This window comes from Mytilus galloprovincialis, chromosome 7 (genome assembly GCF_965363235.1).
Source record: "Mytilus galloprovincialis chromosome 7, xbMytGall1.hap1.1, whole genome shotgun sequence".
NCBI classification, from domain to species: Eukaryota; Metazoa; Mollusca; class Bivalvia; order Mytilida; family Mytilidae; genus Mytilus; species Mytilus galloprovincialis.
Window position 1 is genome coordinate 94918736 of NC_134844.1, and position 23556 is coordinate 94942291.

Here is a 23556-nt window from a genome sequence, read left to right on the forward strand (position 1 = left end):
TTATTACTTATATAAGCATCGGGACGGGTGCTACATTTGGAAGAGGACTGCTTACCTTTCATGAGCATCTGATCTTATCCCGGTTTTTGATGGATTTTTATTGCTAAGTCTTTAGTCTTCAAGTTGTGTTTTATAGAATGAAGGAAATCTTTCTGCATTTTTTCTTTTCAGCCTTGGGGTTACCAGTTTGTTTTATGAATTTGAAAGTCATCTGTCTAATAACTAAGTAGGATAAATCATTACAATGTATAATGCAAATTTGATTCGAACTCTATTGATGAGTCTCATGTAGACGAAACGCCCGTCCGGCGAACCAATCAGCCTGCTTTATTTGATGAGTTTTTCTTTCTTCGATAGATGTTTCTGGAGAAGCCATTTTGAGATAAAGTCTATACAGAAATAAATTAAAAAAGATAAATTATATATCATATCATGTTACCTAAGTTTTTTTTAATTCAATTTAGATTACAATTATAAACCATGAATACGTACTTGCTTTACAACTTTTATCATAGGGTTCGTGATACTGCATGGCTGGAATCTCACAATCACAAATACCAGAAACACAAACCATATTACTGTAACATGTCGAATCTCCAATTATAGTTGAGCAATTTTCTTTGTATGTTCTTTCTAACAATAAACATTAAAAAAAATATGCAAAATTGTTATATGAAATACATTTAAACTTTTGACAACAATGCTGTGGTCCTTTTTAGACAAAAGTTCTAATTTGACTGAGTAAATCATATTCTCAGGTAAATTGTATCTATAAATTTCCCCTAAAATTGTTCACAAATGGTTTAAGGGGGTACAGAACACCTACGCATGTTAACGCTTTAAAAATCATGTGAACGTTTAAATGACATACTATTAGAAAAAAGAAATCAAGCTTCTCAATGATCAAAATTAGTGTTTGTCAAACTACTCTACAACCAATGAAATTATTCCTGTAAATTGTGTGGTTAAAATTTCTTGAAATTTTTATATTTTTTGTCCATAAGTCAAAGTGGTAAATATTTTGTCGCAATTTTATGAAAACTAAACGATCCAAATCTATTTCAGTAAAGTGTTGGGTACAATTATCCAGAGAGTTTTGTTAAAATGAATCGATCCGAATCATATAAATCATACATAATACTTGTCTATGTAATCAGAAGAAACATATTTAATGATTCTAAATTAATTAAAGATACCACAATAAGTCATTATAATGTCCTAATCAAGGTTATTTATAAGAACATAATGAAAAATGTATGTTGAAAACCTCGCCCGTAATTATAAAGTATGTAATTCATTGACCGCTCCCGACATGTGTAACTTCAAGGCATATTTTAGCGGCGATCGATGTCTTTCAAACTTACTGCATTTTTCTTGTACCTGGTTCTTTCGGCTGGAGAACCGTTGTACACAAGCATCGCACAAGTTGGCACTCCGAGGCGGGTGGGGAGCAAGAAGGTGAACTGTGGTTTATATTTATCAATAGTACCGCTTAAGTCGACGCTAGGGGCCGTCTTGACCTTGTAGGATATGAATGATTCGTTCATTGTTGAAGACCCTACGTCAACTGTCAAGATGAAGAACAGAAATAAAAGCCCTGTTCATTGATAGTTTTCTATGTTTTCTATGTATTGTGTGCGATTTTGTCCCATGTACATTTACTTCATATCCTTTCATTTTCTATTTATGTTATTTTCAGATTGTCTTTGATTAAAGAAATGAAAGCATTTCTAAAAACTATAACACAAGCTTTCCATACATATGTTTTTTTCATAATTTAAAAATATATTCAAACTGTAAGACCAAAATATCCATAATAATATTTATTATTTTCATATAGCGATAGCTCGTCTAGTGGTCAATGGGCGCAATGTCGTTAGAGACTGAATGGCAATCGGAAACATTTCACAAGCCTACTAGTATTTGAATTGTGTCTTATTTAATTTGTATTTTGGGAAATTTAATATGTTTAAACTTAGACTGAACAACTTAAGTGCGAAAACTTATATGCAGGTCTAGATTCCAAACAATATATAAGTTGAAAATGAAAACATTTCACGGTAAAAAGGAAAAAAATAAAAAGTTCAATATTAAGTAGCTGTAAATATTGTCTTTAACAACCCGATGATGATACAGTTTCATAACGTAACTATGACGTTGTTTTAACTGAACGATAATCGTACAGGATGATGATAAAAGTAAAAGCTTTTAAAACTGCATGCCTCCGAAGCGTTTTTCTGGATTTACCTTCATCAGGTATATTCAACTCCAATTTTTTTTTGACCAAAGTTGGATAAGTACCGAAACCCGTTAGGAGCTATATGACCAAAATATACACAAAACAAACCATCTAAAACTAACTTTGCCTAAGGGATTTGGAAACTTAGTTTCCTATTAATTTCTAAATTTATCAACGGAGAATTAAAGAAAGGTGTATTATAAATCATGTCAGTACCGAAACAACGACTACTGAGCAGATGATACTAGTATTGACCCAGTGTTTGGAAATGACAGTAGCATATTTAAATTTTCATGCGTCTGGAGTGCCTTTCTGTATTCACCTTCACCAGGAACGCTAAAAGACAAGGATGGATAAGTACCAAAAGACGTTATCTAAGGTCAACTTTGCCTTGATGGAGTTCGCCTGATAAATTGTTAAATCGAATTAGAAATTTAAAGATAAGTTTAAATTATCTGATGTAAAATCGTTCCAAAAAGATTCTTTTTATAGCCAAGACCTCACATTTGAAAGAACAAAATGCGAATAAAAAATCCAAGAAGAGTCACACAGCATTTCGTTATTCTGCAGTATGGGGAATTTGGTTCGACAAAACATATTATAATAATGGCAGATAAAAAAAAATGGTTATGGTGACACCACGAAAATACATTCGGCGCAATGTTGTCATTCTTCATTGTCCTATTACTTTTTCAATAAGGGAATATATATGAATTGGATTACGTTTTTCTTATGACACGGTCCAAACAAAGGTTATTTATTTCTTAATCTGCTAAGGAAAAACTGTTTTTAAACAAGAGGCTCTCAAGAGCCTGAATCGCTCATCTGTAATTTTTTGCTTAAATCTTTCATCAATGATTATTTTTGCTTTTCAGAATATATTGATAAGTGGCTTAAAAATGCCATTCAAATGTTCTTTGTATCTGTCATAATTTTTTCAAAAGCAAAAAAATGCATTTTACCCCTATGTTCCATTTTAGCCATAGTGACTATGTTTCTTGACGTACAAGAAAATAAAAAATAAAATTTATACAAGATACTCTGAAACTCATTCAGCTTAAGTTTGGCTAAAATTTATTCAGCGGTTTCAAAGGAGAAGATTTTTTAAAGTAAGCAAACTAGATTAGATGAACAAATTGTGAAAAATTGTCTTTAAAGGACAATAACGCCTGAAGGGGTCATTAGACAATTTTGGTCATATAAAAACATATTTGTAGATCTTACTTTGCTAAACATTTTTGCTGTTTACAGTTTATCTTTATCTATAATAATATTCAGACAATACATGTAATCGAAAACTGCAAAATTTCCTTAAAATCATCAATTCAGGGGCAATAGCCTAAAATTCAGATATCCAATTTGGCTGATAATTTCAGGGCAGGTAGACCTTGACCTAATAAATACTTTAACTACATGTCTGATTTGCTCTAAAGGCTTTAGTTTTTGAGATAAAAGTCAAAAACTGCATTTTACCCTATGTTCTATTTTAAGCCTTGATGGCCATGTTTTCTGAGGAAACATAAAATAAAACACAAAATTTATTCTAGATAACCTTAGAATCATTCAGCTTAAGTTTGGTTTAATTTGGTTCAGTAGTTTCAGAGGAGAAGATTTTTTAAAGTTAGAAAACATGATAAACAAATTGTGTAAAATTGTCCTTAAAGGGCAATAACTCCTTAAGAGGTCAGTTGACACTTTTGGTCATATCAAACTTATTTAGATCTTACTTTGTTGAACATTTTTTCTGTTTACAGTTTATCTTTATCTATAATAATATTCAAGATAATCACCAAAAACTGCAAAATTTCCTTAAAATTACCAATTTAGTGGCAGCAACCCAACAATGGGTTGTTAGATTCATCTGAAAATTTCAGGGCTGATAGAACTTGACCTAATGAACATATTAACGCTGTATCAGATCTGCTCTAAATGCTTTTGTTTTTGAGATATAAACAAAAAACTGCAATTTACCCCTATGTTCTATTTTTAGCCATGGCGGCGATGTTTTTTGACTAAACAGAAAATAAAACACAACTTTATTCAAGATACCCAAAGGATCATTCAGCTTCAGTTTAATTGGAATTAGTTCAGTAGTTTCAGAGGAGAAGTTGTTTTGAAATAGTTTATACCGGACGGACGACGACGGACGCCAAGTGATGGCAAAAGCTCACAGTTCCTTCGGAACGGTGAGCTAAAAAAACAATTCACAATTCAATTTAATTTTGACAATCATAGATCATTGTACGTTTGGTAAACAAAGTTATTGCTTTTTTTAGAACCGATATGGCCCGAGATTAAGCAATAGAGGAGTATTTATGATAGTAAATGCAGAAATCGATCTTTTTTGTGAACTTTTAAGATATTTCCAATAAAACTATGATGTCGTTTGTCACACTTAAATACAACTTCAAAATAAATCAACATATTACATTTTCAACTTTAATTATGCCTATGTATATATTGACTGCCTTCAAGCTGGTTCATATATTGTGCATTGAACATCTGCCTGTTGATAACAGAATATGTAAAATAAAATGAATATTATTAAATTTAGTAAACTGCCATCAAATCATTGAATATTCCACAATATAAAATGAACAGTTGAACGGCAAACGCCTGAATCTGACAGATAAAGGTCAATCTGTCGACATAAAAAGTACCCGTATGTAAAATGTTTACGCCCACAAACAGCGTTACCTATAATTTTTTCTACGTCGTCTTTGAGAACCATGTTCCGTTCTGTAGGAAATTAAAACCTTAAATTAACTAAAACATAGAATAGTTAGTGTAGGAAACAAATTAAAAGATATATTTTCACATGACTGGTTATGCATGATACGCTGGCAATGTGCGCAATGTCCTTTATTCCAAGATTGAAAACTAGTTTGTTTCCTACGTCAAAATTGCGGATTCCAATGTTTACATTTTTCCATCAAAACAAAAGCTGACACAATCATGTCTCATGAATATGCAAATTATTTATTGTGTAGGGTAGCTTATCTAATGGCATTTACTGTTATATAAGTGGCTATACGTTACCATCCATTGTTACAAAAGTAGGATGTGTTTTGTGTGTATACCTCTGGAATGTTGTGTATTCAATTTTTACGGTAAAAATCAATGTTATCTTCATTATATTTCCATGCATACACACGTCATAACAACAAATACATTTTTAGCTCACCTGGCCCACAGGGCCAAGTGAGCTTTTCTCATCACTTGGCGTCCGGCGTCCGTCGTCGTCCGGCGTTAGCTTTTACAAAAATCTTCTCCTCTGAAACTACTGGGCCAAATCAAACCAAACTTGGCCACAATCATCATTGGGGTATCTAGTTTAAAAAATGTGTCGCGTGACCCGGTCAACCAACCAAGATGGCCGCCACGGCTAAAAATAGAACATAGGGGTAAAATGCAGTTTTGGGCTTATAACTCAAAAACCAAAGCATTTAGAGGAAATCTGACAGGGGTAAAAATGTTTATCAGGTCAAGAAAAGAGAATGCTCTGAAATTTTCAGATGAATCGGTCAACCTGTTGTTGGGTTGCTGCCCCTGAATTGGTAATTTTGAGGAAATTTTGCTGTTTTTGGTTATTATCTTGAATAATATTATAGATAGAGATAAACTGTAAACAGCAATAATGTTCAGCAAAGTTAGATTTACAAATAAGTCAACCAGACCGAAATGATCAGTTGACCCCTTTAGGAGTTATTGTCCTTTATAGTCAATTTTTAACCATTTTTCATAAATCTAAGGAATCTTTTACAAAAATCTTCTCCTCTGAAACTACTGGGCCAAATTAATCCAAACTTGGCCACAATCATCTTTGGGGTAACTAGTTTAAAAAATGTGTGGCATGACCCGGTCAACCAACCAAGATGGTCGCCACTGCTAAAAATAGAACATAGGGGTAAAATGCAGTGTTTGGCTTATAACTCAAAAACCAAAGCATTTTGAGGAAATCTAACAAGGGATAAAAATGTTTATCAGGTCAAGATCTATCTGCGCTGAAATTTTCAGAAGAATTGGAGAAGCTGTTTTTGGTTGCTGCCCCTGAATTGGTAATTGTAAGGAAATTTTGCTGTTTTTGGTTATTATCTTGAATATTATTATAGATAGAGATAAACTGTAAACAGCAATAATATTCAGCAAAGTTAGATTTACAAATAAGTCAACATGACCGAAATTGTCAATTGACCCCTTTAGGAGTTATTGCCCTTTATAGTCAACTTTAAACCATTTTTCATAAATCTAAGTAATCTTTTACAAAAATCTTCTCCTCTAAAACTACTGGGCCAAATTAATCCAAACTTGGCCACAATCATCTTTGGGGTATCTAGTTTAAAAAATGTGTCCGATGACCTGGTCATTCAACCAAGATGGCCGCCACGGCTAAAATTAGAACAGGGGTTATAACTCTGAAACCAAAGCATTTACAGCAAATCCGACAAGAAGTTAAAATGTTAATCAAGTCAATATCTATCTGCCCTAAAATTTTCAGATGAATTGGACAATCGGTTGTTGGGTTGCTGCCCTCCAATTAGTAATTTTTAAAGAAATTTTGCCGTTTTTGGTTATTATCTTGAATACTATTATAGGTAGAGATAAACTGTAAACAGCAATAATGTTCAGCAAAGCAAGATCTACAAATAAGTCAACATGACCTAAATGGTCAATTGACCCCTTAAGGAGTTATTGCCCTTTATAGTCAATTTTTAACAATTTTCATTAATTTGGTAAATTTATGTAAATTTTTACCAAATATTTTTCTCTGTTACTAATGGGTAAAGTTCAATATAGATATAATTGTAAAAAGCAAGAACATTCAGTAAAGTAAGAACTTCAAACACATCACCATCACCAAAATACAATTTTGTCATGAATCCATTTGTGTCCTTTGTTTAATATGCACATAGACCAAGGTGAGCGACACAGGCTCTTTAGAGCCTCTAGTTTATAAAACTTATAATGTAAACAGACATGTTTAACTGTCTTGTCTGCTTTAGCAAAAATTCGTGTAAATAAAGCTGATGGGTCGTTTTAAATTCAAGCACAGCAGACAAACACGTGGTCGTTCATTGATGTTTGTTTACTTAAATTGCACGTTGTTGTTACTGAATACTTAGAAGTAAGCACTATTGTGTTATTATTGTTTAACAGCAGATATAATTAATTTTACAATTGCATTTTAATGCTTTCAAGAGTTATATAATACACCTTGCCTAAGAAATAGGTCTAGCTAGGTCCAGGGACTTCCTATAGATACTAGTTCCTTATAAAAAAGATTGAGGCTGTAATGATGCAAATTACCATTTTTACATTACAGCATTTTTTTTTTGCATTTGATATTTTTCATATATGTACATAGAGAACAATAAGAGTACATGTACATACATGGGTTTAATTCCCACCCTAGGCATTAATTTTAATAGGTAGGAGCAAATAGGGCAGATTGGCCAAAATGTAGTGTCCCCGCATCTACTCTGTTGTTCCTAAGTCTCAAGATGCTGTTCGCTGTGGCTAAGTCCCCGACATCTTTCTTTTCTAAGTATACAGCAGCTCCTCTACGGACTAGTAAGGGAGCACTTTATATATAGTCCAGTGGCTAAGTCCTGTCTTTTTTGTCTCTCTTATTTTCTTATTTATATTATTATATTTCTTATATTTTCTTGTATTAAGCCAAAAAGCTACAACTCTTTTTTTTCCTATGCTGCCTTAAAAACATTGAAAGTTTTTACTCATTGTTGATGTCTGTAAAGCGACTTATAACTGCTAACAGACACATTATTTGGACTCTGGTGGATAGTTTTCAGACTGTTATCTCATTGGCAATCATACCACATTTCTTTATTTTAGTACAGGTTGATTATTTAAAGTAAATGACTATCAAACATTAAATCATTTGAATGTGATGAGTTTATTTATAATGATCCCTGTAATTGTGAAATGCCATGACTGTCTTCTGCAAAAAAATTCATTTTAATAAGTTCCCTAATGAATAGTATATAGATGTTTAAAAAAACAAATGTATGTACTGATTCCAGATTAAAAATTAAAGCTATCAAAAATAATTGATGTTTTTTTTTTAATTAATTGAACAATAATTTAACTTATTGCAATAATACAAACTATCATTTTGATATGTGATAAATATATAACTGTGTGCAGCTTTTTCTGAAAAAGTAATAATCCAGTTATGTCATAAAAAAGAGATTTTTGGTAAAAGTTTGCAAAATTGTCAGTATTTCAACCACATTTAGGCCTAGGAAACTGGAGGAAACTAGGAGGTTGACAAGCTAAGTCACTGGAAATTCAAAAATTATCATGAGGTTTTTATTAAAGTAAATAATACGATTTAATTGATTATCGCAATAATAAGAACTCGCATTCTGATTTGATACTATGAAGATTTTTTCTGAAATCAGAATAATAAATATCTCAATTTTGTCAATTCTTCAAAAACTTTCTGAATATACTGTATTTAAGTGACAGCTTTGTTTTTGTTTTGTATTTCAATTGCCTATGCATTGTAGAGCAGTTAAATATGAATTTGGATTAAATTTGAAGTTGATTCAGTATATTTTATAACATAATAACACTCTTTTATTTAAAAAAATCATTTTCAGACACTATTTACTGATCAGCTTAACTAATCATTCATTATTCAATCAATAATTTAATTAAAAGACTCAACAGTTATTTGTTGGACTTTTGAATTCAAATTTAAGAAAAAAAAACTTGTAATAATAGGAATAATGTGAACTGCATGATATCATATTGCATTACAGCTTTTTGTTCAGTTTTCTTTGTGTTGATTATAATGTTTTAAATCCCTTTCTGGCCTTTTGGATGTTCAGATTTTTCTCTTGATTTAGAGCACCAACAGAACTTGTGCATCTTATATAGTTTCTAATCTTAAAGCAAGTATAATAAAAAAAAATGACAGTTCTGTCCACTGCAAATTATCTTTTTTTCATTCAATGTCAATGTTCACAATTTTGAAGCAGAATTGTCTACATTTTTTTTTTGCCATATTGTATTTTAATGTAATGCAAAGTTAAATTCTATTGTAACACGAGTTCTGCTGATGAACCCCTCTAGTTTACATTTTTTTGGCATGAAATCAAATATATTTTTTCTGTTATATGGAATAATTCCCTTCTCTTTATAAACGATCTGGATCTGCTAAAAGGATCTTACTTTTCTCAGAATTTGCCATTGTTACATCAGGAAAAAAGGCTACTAATAATCATGCCTGATGAACATTGATGTCACACAGAAAGAACCTATCTCTTTGCAGGTCATAATAGAAAAAACAAAGATAGTTGGTAACATAATTGTATCGTTTAAAAATATCAAGAGAAACATTCCCATACAGAATCTCTGTCAATAAGTTATTTCTCCACTCTTAACGGTGAAATCTTAAATATGTATACTGATCGGCAAGCCTCGCACTTAAAAACTAAAATGTCTAGATGAGAGAACTATTGTTTCACAATTGATGCTGTGTTAGAATGTATAATATCACTCTTTTTCCCCCATATGATCAGCATACAAAGTGACAAAGAATCTATAAGTTAAATAACTTTGTCAAATCTCATATATATATATAAAAGTATCTAAAATAGAAATTTTTTACTCTGGTGCACCTAAAATGTTGCATCATAAATGAGATTTGACAAAGTTATTTAACTTATAGATTCTTTGTATCATTCAAACTTAAAGCTATTATCTCGGATATTGCAATTCAAAGAAATTTTAAACCAGTTCGCATTGGAAAAAATAAAAAGGAGAAAATATGCTTTCTAAAACTTTCTTTCGCCAACAAAGGTCGTGATGCCATCAACTTGGGCAATATCCTTCATCATAAAGCAGTTCAATCCAAAATACTTTCCTATTTTAAAGATCAGTATGTACCTATCATTTCTTATACCTATACCAAACCAATTGCAAATAAAATTTTCAATTACAAACACTTGTTGCAGGATCTCAATATTGACGACTTCAAGTCTAAACATGCTGATTGCACCTGTAATAGTTCCCCATTCAGTTATAATCCGGCTGGCCACGTTATTACTGGTGACCTTAACATTGTCAATTACACTTCTCTTCGAAATGCATTATCCAAAGGCCCGAAATATCGTGAGCCTAAATCCATCAATTGGAAACACAACTTCAAAATACTGATTGATTCAGTCGAGTATTATGTCAGGCAATGGGTTAAACGCGAGAAAGAAGACAAATAATGAGTTAAGGCTGCGAGGTCGTTGTTACATCACCAATGCTACACCAATGCTACATCAATCTTTAAAGACCCATGAAACAAAATGTTGCAAAACACCTGTCCATGACAAATATGTTGTTGTCCCCGCAGATAAAGCCCAAAACAACATCGTTTTGTGCGTAAATCACATGACATAAACTGCTTGATAAATGAATTAGGTATTAACAATTCACTTGGAAACTCAACATATACCCCCACGAAAATTACCAAGGAGGAAAGGAGGAAATCCTGGATAATGATAGGTCTGTTCTATGTTCCTTTGGAATTTCGACTAGAGATGAACTAGATCTTCCTCCACAGTATTTGATACCTAAACTACATAAATGTCCTTACAAACAACGTTATATTACTGGGTCTTCAAAGTGCTCCACGAAACCTCTTTCTAAATTATTAACATCAAGTTTATCAGCAATCAAAGTCGGGCTTCAAAGTTTTGTGAAACTACATATTCTAGAGGTGGCGTGAATCGGATGTGAATACTAAAAAATTCCAAAGATCTTTAAGAGTACATACAATCTAAGACTCTTTCATCTTGCAATAGTATTAAAAAAGATTGACTTTTCTACACTTTACACAAGTATTCTCCATTCCAAACTAAAAGACAAATTGAAAGAGTTGGTCCTGCTTTGTTTCATAAAAAAGAATGGCTAACGTAGATACAAGTATCTTGTCTTAGGGAGGGATAAATCCTACTTTGTAAAAATCAATCTGATTCTTACAAAAAATCTTCTGAAACTGACAGTATCAAGATGCTTGATTTCTTGATTGACAAAATATTTGTCACGTTTAAAGGACGTGTTTTTCAACAAACAATCGTCATTCCCATGGGAACCAACTATGCCCTTCTTCTTGCCGACTTGTTCCTTTATTCATATGAGGCTGAATTCACACAAGAACTTTGTAGGAGAAAGAAAAAAAATTGCAGTATCCTTTTATTTCACATTCCGCTATATAGATGATGTTCTCTCACAAATTATTCACAATTTGGTGATCTACGTTAAACGCATCTTTCACATCGAACTTGAGATAAAGGATACAAAAGATACAGTAAAGTCTGCCTCATATCTTGACTTACATCTAGAAATTGACGATGAGAGTCGGTTGAAAACAAAATTTTACGACAAAAGGGATGATTTCAGCTTCCCAATTGTGAACTTTCCATTTCTATGTATCAACATTCCAGCAGCGCCTGCTTACAGAGTATATATCTCCCAGTTGATACGATATTCCAAAGCTTGTGTTTCCAATCATGATTTACTTGATAGAGGGTTACTATTCACAAAGAAGCTATTAAACCAAGTGGTGAAGTTGAAATTAATCCCTTCGTTAATATTAAGGACGACATCACGAGTTGGTTAACCGTTACTGAATATCTGTTTCGACGACGGATATGTTCCAATTGTCGTGCCCTTCCCCCGAATGTGAACTACCGAATCAGACATAGCACCGGGTTTGTACATGCATGAGCAACACGACGGGTGCCACATGTGGAGCAGGATATGCTTACCCTTCTAGAGCACCTGAGATCACCCCGAGCTTTTCGCTGGGTTCGTGTTGCTCAGTCTTTGGTTTTCTATGTTGTTTTGTGTGATGTATGTCTCTTTCTTTTTTAGCCATGGCGTTGTCAGTATATTTTCGAGTTTGAATGTCTCTTTGGTATCCTCCTTCGACTCTATTTTACACTGAAACTACTGATCCTTTACGAACACATGAGATAAATCCTGTTAGATGTTAATGTTTTATTTTGCGGTGGTGCATAATTGCGAAGGATAAGTAATTACAATGAATCATTTAAATTTGAATGTCTAATGAATCTTTGATATTTGATTCGAACCCCAGCGACGAGTCAATCGTCTGGCGTACCAATAAGCCTGGTTTATTGAGTGAGTTTTTCTTTCTTTTTTCTTAAACTATATATCATATAACGTTGCCTCAGTTTTCTATTTAGATGACAATTATATACAATTAATACGTACTTGCTTTACAACTTTTATTATAGGGATCGTGATACTGCATGGCAGGAATCTCGCAATCACAAATACCAGAAGCACAAACCATATTATTTAAACATGTCAAATCTCCAGACATTGATGAGCACTTCTTTCTGTATGGTATTCCTAATAATTAATATATGCAACATTGTTATCTGTAACCCATATTGATGATGGACAATCATTTAATGTCTTCAGAGACCAAACTAACTATTAATGAATACATGCAACATTGTTATCTGTAACTCATATTGGTTATGGACAATCATTAAAGGTCTTCAGAGACCAAAATAACTGAGTAAGTTGTAAAATGACTCTTACAAAATTCTAAAAATAATACAACTATCCACAATTTATACTTTTGAGTACCTCCCATTCCACCCCCCCCCCCCCCCCCCACATGCGTTTAAATCTGGAACAACTCTTAGAGAACTACATCATTACAGAACAGTTTAGATCCTGACAATTCTCTCACTGGTAAAATTAAATACTTGTATATCTCAAATTCCTTCTTTGAAAAAAACACAATGATAAATCACCTTTTCAAAAAATCGAATAATGATCAAACTTATGCAATCAACATTGAATTACGACCCTTCCAACATCAGATGCTTACTATCTTTTTTTTATTGATACATGTATTGTATTTTTTTTCTTCTAAAAAGTTTCCTCATCGTTATCCTTTATATATCAACTATCATTTATTCTTAAAAAATATTATAACATTGACTCTAGGGTCTTGTTTAAGATTAAGTTTTATTTTACCATGTACTCCTTTACACCAGACTTGTCCCCCCTTTTTAATTATTTTTCCCTTTCCATATATGTACCATTAAAAAACGTTTGCAATATTCATAAATCAATTTTAAATGTTTTTATAATTCTTTTAATTTGTTGTCATTTATAGTAATTAGACAAACAATAGTACTTAACTAATTCCGGTCGAACCCGGATTTAACTGCATAGTGTGAACGGGGTATGAGTCTATACATGTACAGAAGTTATTGTAAGTACTAAATACGTACCTTCATTACAGGTATTATCATTAGCATCATAATACATTGCTGGTAGTTCACAATGGCATACACTGGACGAACAAAACAAAGGAGGATAACAACTTGTATTTCTAACCGCTGTCGAACAAGGGTCAAGGTATCTTCCAGCTGTAATCAAATGCTTAACATCAACAAAGTTTAAAGATCATGATAATGAGGAAATTACGTTGAAAAGGTGTTTTATATTAGAGACTTCTTTTTTAAATATTTATGTTCTGTAAACAATGCAGTATTAAACTTTAAATGATAGGAAGGTCGAGGATGTGAACAACTATAGATAACTGTACGGCCTTTAGCAATAAGAAAAAAAACAACAACAAAACCGTATGGTATGTTATAAAATAGCACGAGAGGACACATGTCAAAGAGTTCAAAGAAGAAAAACAACGGACTGATTTATGCTTAAAACCATAAATGAAAAACAAAAATGATAGAAATATTTATGTTCTGTAAAGAATGCAGTATTACACTTTTAATTTGAAAATATGATATGTGGTATCGGACCACTAGCCACAAAAGAAGGTCGAGGATGTGAACAACTATAGATAACTGTACGGCCTTTTGCAATAATTAAAAAAAAACAAAACCGTATGGTATGTTATAAAATGGCACGAGAGGACACATGTCAAAGAGTTCAAAGAAGAAAAACAACGGACTGATGTATGCTTAAAACCATAAATGAAAAACAAAAATGATAGAAAGCAACCAACAACCACCACTTAATTACCGACTCCTGTCTTGGAATATGCACGAAAAGATTGTAAAGGGGTAAATAGTTATCAAAGGTACCAGAAGCGCGTTTCGTCTACATAAAAGAGGGACGAAAGATACCAAAGGGACAGTCAAACTCATAAATCTAAAACAAACTGACAACGCCATGGCTAAAAATGAAAAAGACAACCAGAAAAACAATAGTACACATGACACAACATAGAAAACTAAAGAATAAACAACACGAACCCCAACAAAAACTAGGGGTGATCTCAGGTGCTCCGGAAGGGTAAGCAGATCCTGCTCCACATGCGGCACCCGTCGTGTTGCATATGTGATTACAAATCCGGTAAATAGTCTAATTCGGTAGGTCAAATTCATGAAAGGGAAGGGGATTGTAGTTACGACGTAAGGAACATATCCGATATCATTTGTGAAACGGTTATTCCATAACGGTCAACCAACTGGTGATGGCGTCCGTAAAATTTACGAAGGGATGATTTTAACTTCACCATTTGGAACTCTTGGTTTAATAGCTTCCTTGTGAGCAGTAACCCTCTATCAAGAAAATCATGATAGGAAATGCAAGCACGGGAATATCGTATCAGTTGGGAGATATATACCCCGTATGCAGGTGCTGCTGGAATGTTGCTACTAAGAAATGGAAAGTTCACAATTGGAAAGCTGAAATCATCTCTTTTGTCGTAAAGTTTTGTCTTCAACCGACCCTCATTGTCAATTTCTAGATGTAAGTCAAGATATGAAGCCGACTTAACTGTATCTGTAGTATCCCTTATCTCCAATTCGATGGGATAGATGCGTTCCACATAGTCACCAAATTTTAAATTGTTTAGTGAAAGAACGTCATCTATATCATGTATATAGCGGAAAGTAGAGTTAAAGGATATTGCTAACTTCTTATCTTTCTTCCTAAGAAGTTCCTGCATGAAGTCAGCCTCATGATAATAAAGAAACAAGTCAGCAAGTAGAGGGGCACAGTTTGTTCCCATTTGGATGCCGACAGTCTGTTGAAAAACACGTCCTCCGAACGTAACAAATATGTTGTCAATCAAGAAATCAAGCATCTTGATAATATCGGTTTCAGAGAATTTTTTGTTTGAATCAGAGTGATTCTTTACAAAGTAGGATTTATCCCTCCCTAAGACAAGATACTTGTATCTACGTTGGCCATTCTTTTTTATGAAGCAAAGTAATACCAACTCTTTTAATTTGTCTTTTAGTTTGGAATGTGGAATACTTGTGTAAAGAGTAGAAAAGTCAAATGTTTTAATACTGTTACAAGATGAAAGAGAGTTAGATTGTATGCACTCTAAAAGATCTTTGGAATTTTTAAGTATCCACATCTGATTCACGCCACCTCTAGAACATAAGACTCATCAGTGACGCTCATATCAAAATATTTATCAAGCCAAACAAGTACGAAGTTGAAAAGCATTGAGGATCCAAAATTCCAAAAAGTTGTGCCAAATACGGCTAAGGTAATCTATTCCTGGGATAAGAAAATCCTTAGTTTTTCGATAAATTCAAAGTTTGGTAAACAGGAAATTTATAAAAATGACCACATAATTGATATTCATGTCAACACCGAAGTGCTGACTACTGGGCTGGTGATACTCTCGGGGACGAAACGTCCACCAGCAGTGGCATCGACCCAGTGGTGTAAATAGTTATCAAAGGTACCAGGATTATAATTGAGTACGCCAGACGCGCGTTTCGTCTACATAAGACTCATCAGTGACGCTCATATCAAAATATTTATCAAGCCAAACAAGTACGAAGTTGAACAGCATTGAGGATCCAAAAGTCCAAAAAGTTTTGCCAAATACGGCTAAGGTAATCTATTCCTGGGATAAGAAAATCCTTAGTTTTTCGATAAATTTAAAGTTTTGTAAACAGGAAATTTATAAAAATGACCACATAATTGATATTCATGTCAACACCGAAGTGCTGACGACTGGGCTGGTGATACCCTCGGGGACGAAACGTCCACCAGCAGTGGCATCGACCCAGTGGTGTAAATAGTTATCAAAGGTACCAGGATTATAATTGAGTACGCCAGACGCGCGTTTCGTCTACATAAGACTCACCAGTGACGCTCATATCAAAATATTTATCAAGCCAAACAAGTACGAAGTTGAAGAGCATTGAGGATCCAAAAGTCCAAAAAGTTGTGCCAAATACGGCTAAGGTAATCTATTCCTGGGATAAGAAAATCCTTAGTTTTTCGATAAATTTAAAGTTTTGTAAACAGGAAATTTATAAAAATGACCACATAATTGATATTCATGTCAACACCGAAGTGCTGACTACTTGCATGGGCTGGTGATACCTTCGGGGACGAAACGTCCACCAGCAGTGGCATCGACCCAGTGGTGTAAATAGTTATCAAAGGTACCAGGATTATAATTGAGTACGCCAGACGCGCGTTTCGTCTACATAAGACTCATCAGTGACGCTCATATCAAAATATTTATCGAGCCAAACAAGTACGAAGTTGAAGAGCATTGTAAACATATTTATGAGCGCTCAACCTTCCCTTTACCTCGGAGAGTTGTGTAACATGACAATGCAACTTGAGAATAAACTGTGAATGTCAGTTGAAATCGTTTTTTTACTACTGAGATCGGCAAGAAGCGAATACAAAATGTACTAAAAGACAAAAAGCGCAATGCACCAATCGTATTGTACTCGCAGTTACGAAAGATATTTTAGTATGCATCGAAAAGTTTGAGGGTAAAGACTACATTACCAGTCTGATAAAAGCATCCCCTTATGAAAAAGTATCTCTAAAAATTAAGTTATGATATCCAGTTTGTTATAATATTCGTACCGGTATAGCCAAATTCCTGTATCAATGACAGCATTTATTAACAGTTTTTGAGAATGTGTGGTAATTAAATTATGATTTAATTATTTTCCAATTAAACAATTATACAATAACGTCCTTGAAACTAGACACGGGCAAAACGAACATGGTTGGAAATATTCACACCTTCAGAAAGGCCAAAGGAACGTCAATCTCATTAAAAACAGATCTTTCAATTTTCTCAATTACAGTGATGGTTGCAGCTCGTAAAATATGAAAACACCATATAAGGGGTCAAATTCAGTGACCTTTTAGTATCAAATCAAATCTTTCGAAACAAATATCAATTTCAAGAAAAGGACAATTATTGCTCTTTATATTAGATTAACATGTATTTAAATGCAGCTCACTTGGTTAATGTCATCAGTATAGTTAGATAATTCTTCATTAATGAACTCAAACATTTCATCATTTTTATGTCATTATACTGTTCTATGATATAGACGGATCTTTACTGAGATTGGATATAGGTATATAGAAACACGCCTGCTTTTAAAGGGCGCAATTTGCGCCCACAGGAACACACAATACATAGATATTGTCAGTTTTTTGTTGTTGAGACTTGTAACTTTCATCATAGTTTTAGTAAGTGTATGTTGCATTTATATCCTTTATATTACAGAAGAAAGCTGTATATGAGTTGCGACGAACTGATTTCTAATGAGATTTTTTAAAAGACCATTTAGTTAAATAAAAATTCTTCCATTTGATTAGATTGTGTATAATTGAAAATACCACTTTATCAATATCAATTCTTTACGTCCTTCGTAGAAGTGCAGTATAAAGAGCCGAAAACTGTCAACCGAATTCCGAGAACCATCACATGATACATTTTTTTAAAATCAAAATGCTTAATATTTAGATATGTTTATTTAAAAATTTACGATGACAAATATTTTGCATTTATAAGTTAACTATTACACATAGCACTTAGACATTTGGTTTAACCTGTATTTTATATGAACAAAATTGGAAAGTGGTATGATTGAAAATGAGACATCTATCGAACACAGACCAAAGACATGGATGTAAGCAACAGCACTGCCTTCAACAAAAAACTCATAACTTAAAGTAAGTTGTCAAAGGCCCAAACATGACAAAATGTTTTGTATATTATTGAAGAAATCACATATGTCCGTTGCCATGAACGAAATACAAATAAGAGAAATGATATAAGCATTAGATCAAAATTGTTATTTCATTTTTATTTTTTACTTTAATCAAGTGGTACACTTTGATACTGTCATACTAAATGATTTCAAGTGATATTAAATTTCTTTTATGGTTGTGGTCTGTTATCTATTTCCGGATGGAAGGTAGACTTTTTCAACAAATTATCGGCATTCCAATGGGTACGAACTGTGCGCCTCTCCTTGTCGACCTCTTCTTTTTTACTATGAGTCGTAGTTTCTTCAGACACTTGTCAATACCAAGAAGATCAAAGAAGCCAGATCATTTAATTTCACATTCAGATATATTGATGATGTTCTTTCCTTTAACAATCCGAACTTTTCTAATTGGGTTCCATTAATATATCCTCCAGAACTAGGAATTAAAGAAACAACAGACAAGGCTTCATCTGCCTCATTTTTGACAAACGAGACGATTTTAATTCTGAAATTATCAATTTCTCCCGCCTTAGTAGCAATAGACCAACTTCACCTGCATATGGGATATATATTTCCCAACTCATTCGGTATTTAAGAGCTTGCAGCTGCTAATCAGACTTAATAAAACGTCACCAGTGTCTGAGTAGAAAGTTGATGAACCAGGGTTATGTCAAAGAACGTCTCCTCCTTTTTCTAAAAAAGTTCATCGGAAGATACCAATACCTTGTTGATAAATATTCCGTATCAACTTCACAAATAATACATGTTGGGCTTGATGTATAGATTCAAGGTACAGACGTTGTTTCTCATCTTAATTACGTGTTATAGGGGTTTTTATTTGTCTTTGTAAATTATTAACATTTAGTGTTTAGTCCGTTTTTGGTATCCTTTTGACGTGGCTTGGTACTTACACATCCCGCCATTGTGTTATTTTTGTATGGTAATTTTGGTATTCTTGTCTTTCATTTTTACTTCTGTGCTTTGTATAAATGCCTTTTTTTATTGACATAATTATCTGTTTTATAGCGATTAAGATTATAACACAATGTTGACTGCTGTACCCCTATTTTTGACTTTTTTACCTATCATGGCTATAAAACCAGGTTTAATTCACTATTTTCTACATAAAGAAATGCCTGTACCAAGTCAGGAATATGACAGTTGTTTTCCATTCGTTTGATGAGTTTGTGCTTTTGATTTTGTTATTTGACAAGGAGCTTTCCGTTTTGAATTTTCCTCGGAATTCGGTATTTTTGTTATTTTACTTTTTTATTAAGAGATAATTCTCGTATCATACTGCACGGTTGTGAAAAGAAAGAGTGATACGAAAAATGCGTTAATCTGATTGGCCAGCATCATGAAACGAAACTGCGATATTTCTATTGGTAATTCCTTAGGTCATCAATAATTTTCAAAGGTTAAAACGATATACATTTCCTAAATGACAACAGAGATGTGATGTCTTCAATAATATACAAAACACTCACACTTCTCACATGAAAATATTACATTTTAAAGCGTACATAAAGTTTTAAAATGTCTGTGGTTTAAGTTTGATGCTAGCCAGAACACATGACGTCATGCTGTCCATACAAACGAGTCGCGGAAATTTCTATTAAGCTCAATGAGAATATTAACCTTAAAAGAAATAGGTATATCAACTAGTGAGAATTTGATATGGCTTGATATCAACTCTCACTTTTTAATTTAAATAACAATAATAAATTCGCCACATGCTCATTTATTATTATACTTATAGTAGATAAACTCGACTCGATATCACTTGATATCCAATTCTCACTCGTTATAAAACCTATTGAATATATAAATAAAAAAGGAGATGAAATTTGATTGCCAATGAGAAAACTATCCACCAAAGTTCAAATAAAGTGGATGCAAGCAATTATAGGCAACTGTTCGGTCTTCAACAATGACAAAAACTCATAGCTATAAATAAAGGCAACAGTAGTATACCGGTGTTCAAAAGTCATAAATCGATTGAGAGAAAACAACTCGGGTTACAAACCAAAACCGAGGGAAACATATATCAACTATAAGAGGAAAACAAACGAACAACATGAACACCAAAGTGCAACAAAAACAAAGTTCAACACACATAGAAACGAACTATTTGATAACAACTGCCGTATTCCTGACTTGGTACAGGACATTTTAAGAAAAAATGGTGGGTTGAACCTGGTTTCATAGCATGCCAAACCTCCCGCTTTATGACAATGTTAAAAATATATATCGCTTAAACACTGCGTGACAGAAATACAGCTCAAACACACGCAAGAACATCCATAACAGAGAAACGCACAATAAAATAATATAAAAGTCGACACAACATGCAAACCACAGAACAACAACGAACATATTCCATCAACGAAAAACACCACATGATATCAAAAACAGTGACGCGCTTACGTAACGAACATGCAATCTCGAACTTTATACAATTATAAAAGGCCCTAACATGAAAAATATGAAACAATTCAATTGAGAAAACTAACGGTCTAATTTATAACAAAACAATTAACAAACAACAAATATGACAGACATGAACCAACGACAACCACTGAACTCTACAGGTTCTTGACTTGGGACAGGCACATATAGAATGTGGCAGGGTTAAAGATCTAATTACAGTGTTGAAATGGAAACCTATTAGAATAAGTTATTTCAAGGATTAATAAGTTTACCCTGATTGTATATACATTTCAGGGCTCGGTAAATAACATCACCGTAAAGTTTGGGATCTGCTATTCCGTCTGAAATAACTTTTTTTACAGGTACAGCCAAACTTGCAAACCAAATATTTGTATCTATGGAAGAATTTATGAAAGGTTTTAACTAATTTGTGGTAAAGAAATCCCTGACTTAATAATTTACCAGTAATACATAGAATACGCTCATTGAAATCCAAAACGTCACTTCAGACAAGAGCATAACGAACGAGTTGGGATATATAAACACCGTAAGATGGTTTCAGAGGAACATCACCGTCCAAAATAGGAAAATTAACAAAAGGAAAAAAAAATCATCCCTTTTGTCGTAAATGTTCTAGTTTTAAACTGAAATATCTAAATTTAGGAAAGGACACTTATTGCTGTTAATATTTGATTTATTTAAAGTAAGTTTCTGTGGGTGAATTTCGGCAGTATATTTAGAGAATTCTTGATTATTTAACGAAAAAAATATCATCAAGATAATGGTAAGTGTTGTTAAATTTATCAATTAAATTGAATATAGACAGGTCTTTATTGAGTTTGGCCATTAACTGTGATTCATAACAGTAAAGGAACAAGTATGCTATTAAAGGGGTATAATTGGTGCCCATAGGACTACCTACAATATGTCTGTAAATTTTATTGCCGGAACGTACATAAATGTTGTCAAGGGAAAAAAAATGTGGTTGTAATTATCTCATCACACCTCCAGTAAGCATGGTAAGTATATCTAGCATATTTATCTTTCTCGTTTTAGAAAAAAAGGCTTTATATGAGTTGCAGCAAATAAATTTGCAATTAGATTTATCGAACGACCATTTAATTAAATGGGAAAACTGTTGTTTGATAAGATTGTGTGGAAATGTACTGTAAAGAGTTCAAAAGTCAAAACTGTCAACCGAATCAAAAGGACCATCATCAGTACGTTATTTATCTAACACATCAGAAGAGTTTTTTACATATCAAAACTAGTTGATTCCACTATTTTCATATGTTTTATTACAAAAGTTAATGATCAATTTTTTGATAGTAGTTAGTTATAAGAAACACGTTAAAAGCACTGAAATTCTAGTAGTAGAAAACTTACTAGAGGCCGGGATCAAACGATGTTTTACGCCTTTCTTGTGTATTAAGTGAGTTAAACAATACATAGTTGGGACCTTCAAATGTCCAGAAGAGGCCTTAAGCTGAGGTATGGTTGTGTGACATGACTATTTACTATATGACTCTCTGTGGAGCATACTGTCTTGAATGTAGTTGAATGTATAATTTCATTCTTAAAGACTTCCGTGTAGTATTTACGTCATACCGCCACCACATTGTTAGCTGCTTTGTCAAACGATACGAACACAAAACGCTTTGCGAGTACTTGAATTTTGTTTTTAATCCTAGAAACGGGCGTATTATTAATTTATTTATATATTTCTAAACTATTTCCGAAATGTGATATGCGAATATCAACAATATTCAGACATTTATTCTAAAAGGAATCAAGTGACTTTTTGTCGGATTTCTCCTGTTCATACCATTTTTTACGATAGGATGAAAGATCATCTTTAATAACCTGACGACATTCTCCAATTGTTTTGGTCCTTTTTCAGAAAGTTTATAACCTCTCGGTCTAGACGATATTGAGGTCCCCTATAATTACATGGCCATCGGTATCATATCTTAACTTTGATGTTTCTCAAACTCATGTCGAATGAGCATTATTTTCTATTCTGACGTTTGATGTAACTGACGTACAATTAAAATTCAAACTTCTACTTGGTTTTTTATACGAATGACAAATTATAGGTGGCTTTATGTTATCAAAATATGGAGGTATAACGTTTTGAATGGTAGAGTCATGCAAAATTACTAGACAAATTGATAAAATCAATACCTCTATTAATGTAAAATTGAGAAAGGAAATGGTGAATATGTCAAAGCGACAACCACCCGACCATAGAGCAAACAACAGCCGAAGGCAACCAATGGGTCTTCAATGTAGCGAGAATTCCCGCACCCGTAGGTGTCCTTCAGCTGGCCCCTAAAATATGCATAATAGTACAGTGATAATGGACGTCATACTAAACTCCGAATTATACACAAGAAACTAAAATTTAAAATAATACAAGACTAACAAAGTTTATTTTTATGAAATACTTTTTATGATCTTCAGGTTTGGCAATTTGAGATAACAGTCTATAGTGACAAAAGGCTGCAATAATTCGTGTACACTCATATTTTGGAATGAAAAACTATACTATTTCACACTCATTATAAATATTATGCAATTTACTTATTGGTATTTGACCCAGTTTACATATTTATTGATGTCTACCATTGTTTTTAAATATAAATAAAAAATCATCAAGTGTAAAATTAGAACGATGTTTATTTCGTTGATTGCGGTTAAATCGTTTGCCATGAGACCTATGCTTACGTTGTCTTTTAATTTGTTACCCGGATTTGTTTCTTGCCTAATCGAATTATGACTATTGAACAGTGGTATACTACTGTTGCCTTTATTTATCAACAATAGTCGTGATATCAATAAAGGAAGTTATAA

General features: G+C 33.0%; 1 protein-coding gene across 1 annotated transcript in view; it reads right to left on the reverse strand.

Moving 5' to 3' along the window:
- Window positions 1-23556, reverse strand: part of LOC143084330 (uncharacterized) — a 167661-nt gene that overhangs the window by 35330 nt on the left and 108775 nt on the right. Inside the window, exons 10-12 of the mRNA XM_076260741.1 lie at window positions 13537-13674; window positions 12497-12637; window positions 493-633 (exon numbers count right to left, since the gene is read on the reverse strand). Coding sequence (XP_076116856.1) covers window positions 493-633; window positions 12497-12637; window positions 13537-13674 — 420 coding nt within the window. The remainder of the gene's footprint in view (window positions 1-492; window positions 634-12496; window positions 12638-13536; window positions 13675-23556) is intronic.